At 36.2% G+C, this 12137-nt stretch overlaps 2 protein-coding genes across 2 annotated transcripts; one reads left to right on the top strand and one right to left on the bottom strand.

The window, feature by feature from the left end:
- The first annotated feature begins 3218 nt into the window (after positions 1–3218).
- On the top strand, positions 3219–5843 carry LOC140878609 (B3 domain-containing transcription factor ABI3-like). Its single transcript, XM_073282227.1, has 6 exons — positions 3219–4838; positions 4947–5039; positions 5177–5277; positions 5393–5439; positions 5542–5618; positions 5703–5843. The coding sequence occupies exons 1-6, from the start codon at positions 3219–3221 to the stop codon at positions 5841–5843; spliced, it is 2079 nt and encodes a 692-aa protein (XP_073138328.1).
- Positions 5844–6694: 851 nt separating this feature from the next.
- LOC140883246 (uncharacterized) lies at positions 6695–10427 on the bottom strand. Its single transcript, XM_073289636.1, has 2 exons — positions 7397–10427; positions 6695–7298 (listed from the first exon to the last, which is right to left on the bottom strand). Exons 1-2 carry the CDS (start codon positions 10332–10334, stop codon positions 6784–6786), a joined length of 3453 nt encoding a protein of 1150 aa, XP_073145737.1. The 5' UTR covers positions 10335–10427; the 3' UTR covers positions 6695–6783.
- Between the last annotated feature and the right edge of the window lie 1710 nt (positions 10428–12137).

The following is a 12137-nucleotide window of genomic DNA, read 5'->3' as shown; positions in this document are numbered from 1 at the left end:
AATTACAACTAACTAATAAAAAAATTATTTTTTTACACTTAGATTTTTTTTAATATAAATAATTTAATAAAATCTAAAATATGTTAATTTAATGTATTAAATGTAACATGCTTTTGTTCTTTTAAAAAGTAACAAACAAACATTCATTTATATCGTTCTCAACTGTAACTTCGATTTTTTTATTTATTTGGCACTAAGTGTTCGCCCACTTAGCACCTATTAATGATCATATAAATAAGTTCCAACCTAAATTAACAAAATTAGATAAAAAAACTAAAAATATATTTAAAAAATATACTTTTGTTCTTTTAAAAAGTAACACTCTAATATATTTTTTTATCGTTCTCAACTATATATGGTTGACTTTTTTTGTTCCTCTTTTCTCGAAAGCAGAGCTTTTTAGGTATATATGTTTCACTTTTATCACGCTTAATCGCCGCTTAAGCGTGCTTTTTAGAACACTGCAAATAAGAAAAATTTTGCTGCTCCCTCCAGTTTCGGCGATGGAGGAAAAATACAAAAAAAAAAAAAAAACCAAGTTATTGTACCTTTTAAAACATAATTATTATTTTAAAAAATAATTAGAAGGTCAACATCTAAATTTTAAACCTAATTTATTTAATTATAAAATCATAAAAAATATTTATTATAAAAACTTAAGCAGTGAAGTTGGAAAGTCAACTTCTAAATTCTAAATTTAATTTATTATTTTAATATAAAAAACATAGGCGCTTATTCTAACTTAACCGAGCTTAATTTGGTCAAAACCGTATCTTTTCCAGGACCAAAATAAAAAAACAAGTCAACTAATATGACCAAATCCAAAAAAAATCCAAATTCCTGTATTTTTTTTCAAAACATAACTTTGTATAGGACCAAAATAAAAAATTAAGTCAACTTATAGGACCAAAACCAAAATAATCAACATGTAGGACTAAATCCAAAATAAAAACAAAGTTACGGGATCTTTTCCAAAACAAGCCAATATACAGGACCAAAACCAAAATAAAGTCAACATACAGGACTAAAATGTTAATTTTCCCGGAGAATAAAAACGTACAAAATGATATATTGGTATGGATTTGTCTTAATTGCACAATTGATCACCCTATTTATTATTTGACTCATTTAACTTTAATTGCAGTATGACCCCCTCATTATTTTTGATAATAATGAAATTACCTCTATTTTAACATAAATATCAAAACGATTTAAAAAAAAAACTGTATAAACACGCAACGCGTACGTCAAGACGCTAGAACTATATCAAACATGAGAGAAGTTTTGTAATGTTGGTATGACATATCTTATGTTTAATTTTTTGTACTTTGATAACTATTTAATTATGAAAGGATATATTTACCTTCTTTTTTTAACTTTTTTTTAAATCTTTTGGTAGAGATTTATTTTCGAAAATTTCTTTATTATTTTTTATTTGTTAAAAATAATGAAACGTTCAAACACACAACGAGTAGGGTTTTTCAAAAATTACATCAGCAGGTTTAAAAAATATTAGATCGAACTTGCCAGATCAGAATTCAGATGCCATGCACCCTCGAATTTTTTTCTGAAAATCTAAGTGTTTAATTAGGAACCCCAACGTACACCTCTCCTTGTTCACGTGAACGCATGCCGATCCCTCGCCACATTCCATGTCCACCAATAACATTTTCACGACAAAGCTAGCTAGCTATAGCTTATGCTCAAATCTTTGTGCCACTTCCCAACCACATAACTTTAATTTATATGCATGCATGCATGGGGATCTATCTCAGTTTTGGATTTTACCTATACCAGCCGTTCGAATCCACGAATGGGGACAAGACGAAGAGCCATTGCCCCTCTCCATCGGTCCAATCTCCCTCTTTCTCACTCTCTGCATACTTTACATGTGTTCATATATGGAGACGTACACTTTTTTTTTTTTATTTTCAACCTATATATATATATCTGCTGTAAAATTTAGCACATGTACTTAGGCACATACATATATATATATATATATATATACATATATATATATATATACACACGTACGGCGTACGACTCTCCTCTTCTTACCTTTCTTGTTTTGTACTTATATGCATAATATATATATATATATATATATATATATATATATATGTCATGGATTTCGATATCTTCAGAATATGGACAATTTTGCTGTGGTTTTCAAAAGACTGAGGCACCGATGGAGCGAACCATTCAATTGTGTACATATGGATACTGGCGTAGAATCTGGGGAGGGAAAAAAAAAAAAAGCAGCGGCACGAGGTTTTATTTCTTTGTTGTTATCTGAGTCCCTATCTTTATTAATTATTATTTTCTTTAAAAATTTCAAACTCCATTTCCAGCTATCTTCATTAAGAGCTGCACGACTTCATGACCAACAAACGATTTGAACTCATCTGCAAACGACAAAAGTAGAAGACGAAGAAGAAAATAAAAATATATTAATTGAAATTAAATTAAATGAGATAATTTGAAACTCCCGATAACTGACCAGAACATCATGGTGGGTGCTTGGTTTCAGATGGTTTAAATATTTCTTTCGTCCCAATTATATTATCCATATTTTTTTTTTTATTTGTTTCAAATATATAATCATACATCATATTTAGTAATATTTTTTTACACTTTTATCCCTTCGTCCCAATTATATTATCCACGTTTCTTTTTTTGTTTGTCCCAAATATATAATCATACACCATATTTAGTAATATTTTTTTACACTTTTATACTAATATACCCCTATTAACTATATCTTGAAAATTGTGCAATAATTTTTTAATATATTAAATAGAAATAAAATAGAAAGTTTATATAAAATTTACTTTTCCAATAATTTTTTTTTTAATTCGTGTGAAAACTAAAACAAAACAACATATTATAATATAGTACTTGTCTCCTCTTTTGGGTTCTTCTTCGTATATATTACCCTTTTTCTCCCATCACGATCGTAAATTCGATCTACTCAGCTTAATTATCTTGTGTTTTTCTTCACTAATAATTTCATATTGAATTGAATCTGATGGTGTGTGTTTGGTTTGGAGGAGTGAGTCCCAGATGGTTTATATGTTGCCGAATTTAATTTGAAGCGGGCCCTATGGCATCTTGTTTCCTTAATCAGTTACAGAAAAAGAGATACGTCTCTTCCTCCCTTATTCGTATATAGTCAACCAGCTTCTATATATATATATATTTCAAAATTTACCAATATGATTAAAAATGAGGTTGTACCTACCGGTGAACATGATTTGCGTGTGAATCCCACCGGAAATGTTGACGGGAAAATAGAAAGAATGGATAATATTGCAAACCCTAGCTGTGGTTTTGGAGCCATGGAAGAAGGAGTAGTGATGGAGAGTACTAGTCATGTTGTTGGTGACAAAGATATATGGCTTGATGTGAATCATGAAGCTTCCGTTTTCTATGACGACGACGACTTTCCGCCTCTACCTGATTTCCCTTGCATGTCGTCTTCTTCATCGTCGTCTTCCTCTTCTGTATCTCCGGCGGTGAATCCCGTCGCCGCCACTTCTTCCTCCTCTTCCCGCGCATCGTCCTCTCCGACGGCGGAGCTGGAAGCTGATACGAGTTTTCATCAGCAGATTTACAAAGGGGGTGGTGATAACCAGTTGAAATCGGAGGCGGCGGCGGCGGCTTTGTCTTCGACGGCCTCCATGGAGATCACTCCGCCGCCGTCCGAGTATGTCGGTGCGGGCAACGTTGACTGCATCGATGTGATGGAAACCTTTGGTTACATGGATTTATTAGACGGTAATGAAATATGGGACCCATCTTCGGTTTTCCAAAGCGAGATTAACCCTCAAGAATTCACGGAAGACCAAAAGATGAATATGATGCTGAGCGAGGAAGAAAATAATGAGGATGGGTTGAGTTTCATGCAAGGGAACAGCGAGCTTGCTATGATATTCTTCGAGTGGTTGAAGCAAAACAAGGATTACATTTCCGCTGAAGACGTGAGGAACATAAAGCTGAAGCGTTCCACCATTGAAACTGCTTCGAAGCGCTTGGGTACCACCAAAGAAGGGAAAAAGCAGCTTCTCAAACTCATACTCGACTGGGTGGAGCATTTCCAGCTTCAGAAATTTCGGACAAGGGAAACCCAAGAAACTCAAAACCCCCAATTTAATCACTACATTATTAATCCTCTTCCTACCACCCCCTGGATGCCGCCTCAACTCGCCGGAGCTGTGGCGCAATCGCCGGCTTTTTCGCCTACTATGGAAGCCGCCTATAGTGGGGGGGGCGGAGACCCAGCTTATACAAACTATATTCATGCCGCTCCTTTGAATTATCATCAAGTAGCAAATGGCATTCCATATCCAGCTTCGGCTGAATACTCGTCCATGGAACATGCTCAATCTTGGGCGCCGATGGCTCCATTCACCACCATGCCTCCTCCTCACTTTAGTCCTTTCCCTGATAATGGTAACCTTTTCCCTCAACCCCATAGTTTATATGGGAACCCTTATCTGCTCTTTGATAAGAATGGAGAGCGATTGGTGAAGTTGGGATCATTGGCGACTAAAGAAGCTAGGAAAAAGAGGATGGCTCGCCAGAGATCCCTTTACTCGTATCACAATCGCCGCAATATTATTGGTAACCCAACCCATAATCATGATCAAATAAATGATCACCGTGTTGTGGCTGATGACTGCGAAAATGCCGGCACTCAAGAAAGTCCCGCCGGAGATTGTATGTACTGGCAGTCGGTTGCTTCTTCGATGGTGGCGGCAACGGTCGATGTGCCGCAGCAACCGAACTATCCGCGACAGTACTGTGCGCCATCCGATCGGCGGCAGCAGCAACAGGTTCTTATATATATATATTTTCTGCCTCTTTTAAATCACCATTTGGGTTAAAAAAATTGATGTTGGGAGTTTGAAATCTTGTTTGATTTTGGGTTTTATGATATGAAGGGATGGAAGACGGAAAAGAACTTGAAGTTTTTGCTGCAGAAAGTGTTGAAGCAAAGTGATGTCGGTAATCTTGGAAGGATTGTGTTGCCAAAAGTAATGAAAATCTTCTCTTTTTTTTTTTTTTTGGTGCTTCGTTTATCAGTGATTAATATATATATATATAGTTTGGTTCATAGGTTTTTGAGAATATAGATTTGTAACACTTTGTGGTGTAATTAATTGATTATCAGAAAGAAGCCGAAAGCCATCTTCCAGAATTGGATTCAAGAGACGGAATTCCTATTGCCATGGAAGATATCGGAACTTCTCGCGTTTGGAATATGCGATATAGGTATAAATATATATCCAGATGCGATTTACTTTCTAAAACTTGTGAAATATGCAATGATGTGATTTTATTTCAAACCCCTTTTATTATTAAGTTGATTGTAATTTGATGTTTCCAGGTTCTGGCCTAACAACAAAAGCAGGATGTACCTTCTTGAGAACACGGGTAACTTGAACATTTTCAATTGTTATTTACACATTTGGAGTCACCTACTCTAGTACTAGAACGAGCTATTGGTGATATTGTATGTTTGATATTTTCTTGTAGGAGAATTTGTGAGGATGAATGGACTACAAGAGGGAGACTTTATAGTGATTTACTCCGACACGAAATGTGGCAAATATGTGAGAATTTCTTTCCTAGAGTATCACAATTTGATATGGTATTAGATTATCGTCCAGAATGATATTTATGGTGCAATATTGTAGATGATTCGAGGAGTAAAAGTGCGACAACCCGGAACGAAGTTAGAGGGGAAGAAGCCGGCGACGAGGAAGAACGGTACTCGCAGCTTATCAACTTCCAGAACCAGCCCTTCACCAGCAGTACCTATCAAACAATCGGTTTGATTGTAAAGAAACAAGCCGGAGTAACCTGAGAAGCCCTACATTTGTCGAAGAAACTCCCTTGTGCCTATTTTTTGGTGTCACATAGCTTGGTTTAATATTTGGAGATCAAATGCCGAATTAAACTGTGTACTCGAATGTAGTTAAGCAGATGTTCTAACTAACGTTTGGATATTAATTTCCTTTTTGTTGGCTGTTTTTTGATTGCTTGTACTATTTCTTAGTACCTATTACCAAATGATATGTATCATATTGTGGTCTGGATTATTGTTTCGAATTTTATGGTGTTAAATCATTTAATCCGACATCGTGTATTAAAAAAAATTCCCTGACATCAATCTAAATGTTCAACTTCGTGGTGGGTTAAAATCTGAACCTGAATAAAAAGTTTCAAAAGTGCTAAACACAAACAATATCTAAATATTGGAAAAATTGTAAATTTAGTCATGTATGTTTGTCATTTTGCGATTTTGGTTCTTTATGTTTTCACATTTCAGTTTTAGTTCTACATGTTCTGATTTTTGGCAATTTCGGTCATTTTTATTCAAAAATGCTTACGTGGCACTGTACACGTCAGCTCCACATCAGCACTGAATTGGTGTCACGTCAGCGCCACGTTGGAAAAAGGGCTAAAATTGCCAAAAAAATAAAGATAGCAGACTAAAACTGAAATCTGAAAATATAAAAGACTGAAATCGCAAAGTGACAAACATACAGGATCAAAAACGCAATTTTTCCCTAAATATATTGAGAAATCATTCATATGAACACGACTGCAAATATTATGTAACAATAAATATCAATAAGTGCATCCAATCCACCCGTCTATAATTCAATTATTGGGCCAAAAACAAGCTAAGTACATTTTTTAAAAATTTAAAAAAAAAAAAGTTAATAAAACCTTACAAACTAGAAGCAAATGCATAGTGATGCAATGCAGTACTCATTGTTTCCTAAAACCAAATTTAGCCACGGAAGAAGCTGAATTCAGCAATGAAGATGCAGAAAAGCTTGAATTGTTACTCTGAAAATACAGACTCTTCATCTTACAAGACGATCCTTCACCGGAGTATACCGTATTTTCTTCTGCATCACTAACTTTTGATCCTTTTATCGGAACATGATCAAGTTTAGAGCTTTCATCTCTTTCATGTCTTATTTCTTTTAGCATTGCTGCTATATCCTTCATCGTGGGACGATCTTCCGGAGAAGGATGCACGCAAAGCATCGCGACCCCTAAAGTTTGCATCATTTCTTGAATTTCGGGGTCTGGACTGGGGTGTAAAATGGGGTCTAGCACCTCGGTTCCACCTCTCTTTTGCCTCACCCAATCCACAATGTGAAGGCCTTCGGGTATGGTGGGATCAATGGGTTGCTTACCCGTTAAGACTTCAAGAACGACGACTCCATAGCTGTAGACGTCGCTCTTCTCTGTGATCTTCATCCTGTATCCATATTCTACACAACCAAGAAAACAGAAATCATTGAACAACATATCAACGCGATGCATCCGAATTCGGGTTTGCAAGAGACAAATAGGATTGAATTTAACGAACCTGGAGCGATATAACCATAAGAACCGGCAACCGTGTTAGAAGAACGAACAAAATCACCATCATCAACGAGCTTAGCAAGCCCGAAATCAGCAATATACGGCTCAAAATCGAGACCTATCAAAATGTTATTCGCCTTGATATCTCTGTGCAGGATGGGAGGAACACAATCGTGGTGTAAATAAGCTAAACCTTGAGCTGCACCTAATATAATCCGATACCTCACATCCCAATCCAAGCATGCCACACTCTTTTCATGGAGGAGACTTCCTAGGCTTCCATTCGGCATGTAATCGTACATAAGCAACCTCGTATTCTTATTCCAACAGCAACCCAAGAACTTGACTATGTTCTTGTGTCGGATCGACCCAAGCGTCTTCACCTCGGTTGAGAAGGAATCCCGAACCGAGGTACCATCCAACCCATCATTTTGACAGTTGTAACCGGCTTGTACAGCCGTTGGCCATAACTTCTTTACTGCAATGACTTCGCCATTGTCTAGTTCTGCTCGGTAAACAATCCCCGAGCATCCCTTACCGATCGTGTTGGATTCGACAAGGCAACCTAAAACTTGCTCCACCGAGAAAGTCAGTTTTTGAAATGGTGTAAATTTCCAAGAAACAGAATCAGGTCCTCCCAATTCTGAATCAGTATTCTTGCTGATCTTTCTCACCCTTAAAACTGCTGCTATTCCAAGAATCGCCAAAGCTGCGGTAACAGCAGACAGCGATGCAATAGCCAGTTTTAGCCGCCAAGAACGCCTAATATTGCGGTCACCAGGCAGTCCCATTCCTTGTTCATTGCTCAGGAAACATGAGTCATGCCCCCGAGTACACAGGCCTTGATTTCCAGTCAGTTCAGTGGAAGATAGCTGCCGAAACAGCTTATTATCTGGGAGTAAACCTGTGAAATTGTTGTAAGAGATATTCAGTGAAACAAGGTTTACGAGCCCTGAAAGAGACATAAGGTCTCCTCCAAGCTTATTGTGGGAAAGATCAAGTACTGAAAGCTTGTTCAAAGCAACAATCTGAGGAGGGATTTCCCCTGTCAAGCTATTCCAGCTGAGATTCAAAGCGATTTCAAGAGCTTCGATTTCAAATATTTCGACCGGGATGCTTCCAAACAGCTGGTTAGAGCTTAAGTCAAGCAACTGAAGCCTCGAACAGCGGCCGAGGGTTGAAGGGATTGGCCCTGAAAATGAATTGCTGCCGAGTGAAAGCCTGTTTAGAGTAAAGAGTTCTCCAAAACTCCCTGGAATTGGTCCGGAAAACTGATTAGTCGAAACATCCAAGACCTCAAGTTTACTCAGCCTAGATATAGAACCAGGCACATTTCCGGTGAGTGAATTTCCGGCCAGATTCAACATTTGCAATTCTCCACAATTGCCGATCTCATCAGGCATTGATCCAGTTAAATGGTTACTGGAGAGATCTAAAAAGCTCAGATTTGTCAGAAATCCAATTTCTTTAGGTATGGATCCGGTGATTTTGTTGCCAGAGAGTCTCAATCTTGTAAGAGATGTGCAGTCACCTATCTCCTGTGGTAAAGAACCAGATATATCGTTGAAAATCAAGAGAAGCTTGGTGAGATTTCTTAGCTGAAAAAGGCTCGGGGAAATGCTTCCTGTCAAAGCATTGCGCGACAAATCAAGGGCCTGGAGGCTTTGGCAACCGGACAATGTTGCGGGAATGCTTCCCTCAAGCTTGTTATCCCAGGCAAAGAAAACTTGAAGCTGAGTCAAAGATCCAAGTTCTGAAGGAATTGAGCCAGAAATCTGATTGCTGTCGATTTGAAACTGCATCAAGCTGGTGGCATTGGAAATAAAAGCAGGGATTGTGCCCGAAACATTGTTGCTACTAAGCATTAATTCTTCGAGCGCCGTCAGGTTCCCGAAAGTCTCCGGTATGCTTCCCGTCAAGAAGTTCAACGAAACATCGATGATCACCAAGTTTCTGCAATCACCAATCTCTTCTGGAATAGCGCCCACGAAACTGTTCTGCCACAGCAACAGTTTCTCCAATTTCTGAAGCTTTCCTAATTCCTTGGGCAGTGAGCCTGACAGGCTATTCTCGTACAAATACAAGTCCACAAGCTCCGAGCAATTGCCTAACTCAGGTGGGATTTCACCCGAAAGCATCGTCGTGTAAAGAGACAGAACCTGAAGCTTCTTCAACTTACCCAGTGAAGCTGGGATTGACCCAGAAATTTTAGTATCAGCCAAACCCAAAACTTGCAGATTCTGGATATTTCCAAGCTCATCGGGGATTTCCCCATCGATATCTTGATTCCCTCCGGCCCTCAAGATTTCTAAACCTGCCAGGTTTCCAAGCTCAACAGGGATGCTCCCGCTTAGCCTGTTGTCAAATAATAAAAGACTCGTCAGGCTACTGCAGTTCCCTAGCTCGGGTGGAATCTTTCCGGTTAACTGATTAGAATTCAATGTCAACTCCTCCAGGTTTTTAAGGTTCCCGAGGGTCGAAGGAATGCTCCCCACGAGACTGTTTGAACTGACATCGATTGCTTTAAGCGAGACAGAGTCTCCAATATCAAGTGGGATTGTTCCAGTAAGATTAGCCCCGGAAATGGTGACCCTTTGAAGAAATCGGAGGGATGAAAGATTTGAAGGAAAAGGAATAGCGAGCTGAATGGACTGAATATTTATTTCGGTGACAAAACTATCAGAAGAACAAGTAATGTAAGACCATTTACAAGGGTTAGAATCTTGTGAGTCCCAATTTGACAGAGCAGAAAGAGTCACGGAAGAAGAAGTATGAATCCAAGAAAGTAAAACAGAAGCTTCGCTGTTTGAAGCGCTGACGGGGTTTTGTGGAAGAATTAGGAGCAAGAAAAGGAGGAAATAGAAGAAATAGCAGCAACGGTACTTGCGGTGAAGATGGAAGAATTTGGGGGCGTCGTTCAAGAATTGCCTCGGCATTGGCATCAAATTTGCAGATTTTGAGGCTCAAATTCTAGATGAGTAAACGTTGCATTGGGTGTCTCTAAAACTCTCTCGATACTCTCTTAGTATGTTTTCTTGAAGACACTCTTCACACTCCTGCAACTAGCTTTGCAGGCAAGCAAGAAATTAAGGAGACAATATTCATTAAAAAAGGAATATAAAATTAAATATTTTTAAATATATATATTATTAAAATAATATGTGGTTCACTCAACCTAAATTTTTTAAGATTAGCTCCTTTTTTCCTTTTTAAATATGATTGTATCGCCAGAAAATAATATTATTTATTGTTATACGATGTGTATTGTCAAAAATAAATTTTATTTATTGGGGTTTTGATTTTTAGTCGTGGGTTTTTCGTATAAATAAATACAGTGGGTAAATATTTTTTTTTGATTTCCTTAATTTAGACTGCAAAATTGAATGCAGTTATACATTTTCCCTCGGGTAAATTTATTAGGGAAAATTAACAAAACTTTCGGATAAACTTTTTTTTATACATCCACCCAATTCCAATATCCTACTTTTCTTTTTCTAAATAAGGAAATCCCCAACTTAGAAAAGTTTTGCATAAATTTTACCTTGAAAATTTTAATAAGAGTATGGTCATCAAGTACATATTTGTAATATAAACGCATAAATAACAAACTATTTAAAAATTATTTTTATATAAGAATGAACACAATAAATATGAACACAAAAATTATTGTAACACTGATTTTCTATTCGATCTGAACCATAAAAAAATTATTTTTTATATCAAAAATATTAATTTTCACTTTATATATGATTTGAGTCAACTTGTGTCACATATTTATCCATATGTATACTACATGATCAAGAAACTTCTTTTGTTGTTTTTTTAAAATAATAAAACATATGATCGAATATAAACTAATATGGCTGAAATATCTGTGAGACTGTCTTATTAGATCAAAAACTTCTTTTGTTTTTTTTTATAACTAGACTTATGATCAAGTATAAAATTATACAACATGAAAATAGAAATAAAACCTTAATTCAACAAAAAGAATTATTGAGAAGAGAAAATCTTGATATTCTTTTCTTAAAAAATTAATTATTTAGATTATAATCTGGAAAATAATTTTTTTGAAAAATAGCATAATTTTTGTGAGTCATTTTGTTCCTCGGGATTCTGCGTGGCCCGGGGTTTCTGCAACCCTTAGTAATTTTCAAATAAATGAAGAAAAATAAAATAAAGCATGTGTATTTGCATTGATTTCCACAATTCAATCAGTAAGCTCAATGGTTTTGTTTCGGTAACTGGACCAATTACAACTAATGCTCCATTACAATTAATTTGTACTTAATTTATTTTTAACAACTACTTTTCTTGGATTCTTTGCTTTACTCTTTTTTTAACCAATTAAACCATAATCTGAGGAGTAAATATAAAATATCTCTTAATATATATAAATGAAATATGAAATTGCGGCATGAATTTCATATCCATCATCTTATTTAATAAATCGTACCATACTCTTTTAGCTATTAAATCATTTTTTATCATATGTCAAGATATTCAACTTTGGCTCAACAAAAAAACAGTTGTAGAGAAATATAATTTCTGATCATCGATCAAAATCTTATATACTCTATTAGCTCGAACACCCCTTTAGTACCAATATTATTATTGCAGGTAGCATATCAATACTTGTTTTGATATATACAGGATGACTTCAGTATAATCCCGGTAGATTAAATTAGGAACACGTAAATTTTATTTCGAAAATATTAATTAGTTCATGATTATTATTTGTAAAA

The sequence above is a fragment of the Henckelia pumila genome, chromosome 2, assembly GCF_033568475.1.
Source record: "Henckelia pumila isolate YLH828 chromosome 2, ASM3356847v2, whole genome shotgun sequence".
In the NCBI taxonomy this organism is placed as follows: domain Eukaryota; kingdom Viridiplantae; phylum Streptophyta; class Magnoliopsida; order Lamiales; family Gesneriaceae; genus Henckelia; species Henckelia pumila.
Note: the sequence above shows the minus strand (reverse complement) of the source record. Positions and strands in the feature narration are given on the sequence as shown.

Excerpts from the sequence above, each read along its gene's own strand:
- LOC140878609 (XM_073282227.1), top strand. The coding sequence starts at position 3,219 with ATGATTAAAAATGAGGTTGTACCTACCGGTGAACATGATTTGCGTGTG. Across the intron at positions 4,839-4,946 it reads ATCGGCGGCAGCAGCAACAG|GGATGGAAGACGGAAAAGAA; the intron begins GTTCTTATATAT and ends TATGATATGAAG. Across the intron at positions 5,619-5,702 it reads ACACGAAATGTGGCAAATAT|ATGATTCGAGGAGTAAAAGT; the intron begins GTGAGAATTTCT and ends GCAATATTGTAG.
- LOC140883246 (XM_073289636.1), bottom strand. The coding sequence starts at position 10,334 with ATGCCAATGCCGAGGCAATTCTTGAACGACGCCCCCAAATTCTTCCAT. Across the intron at positions 7,299-7,396 it reads TTATGGTTATATCGCTCCAG|AATATGGATACAGGATGAAG; the intron begins GTTCGTTAAATT and ends TTGGTTGTGTAG.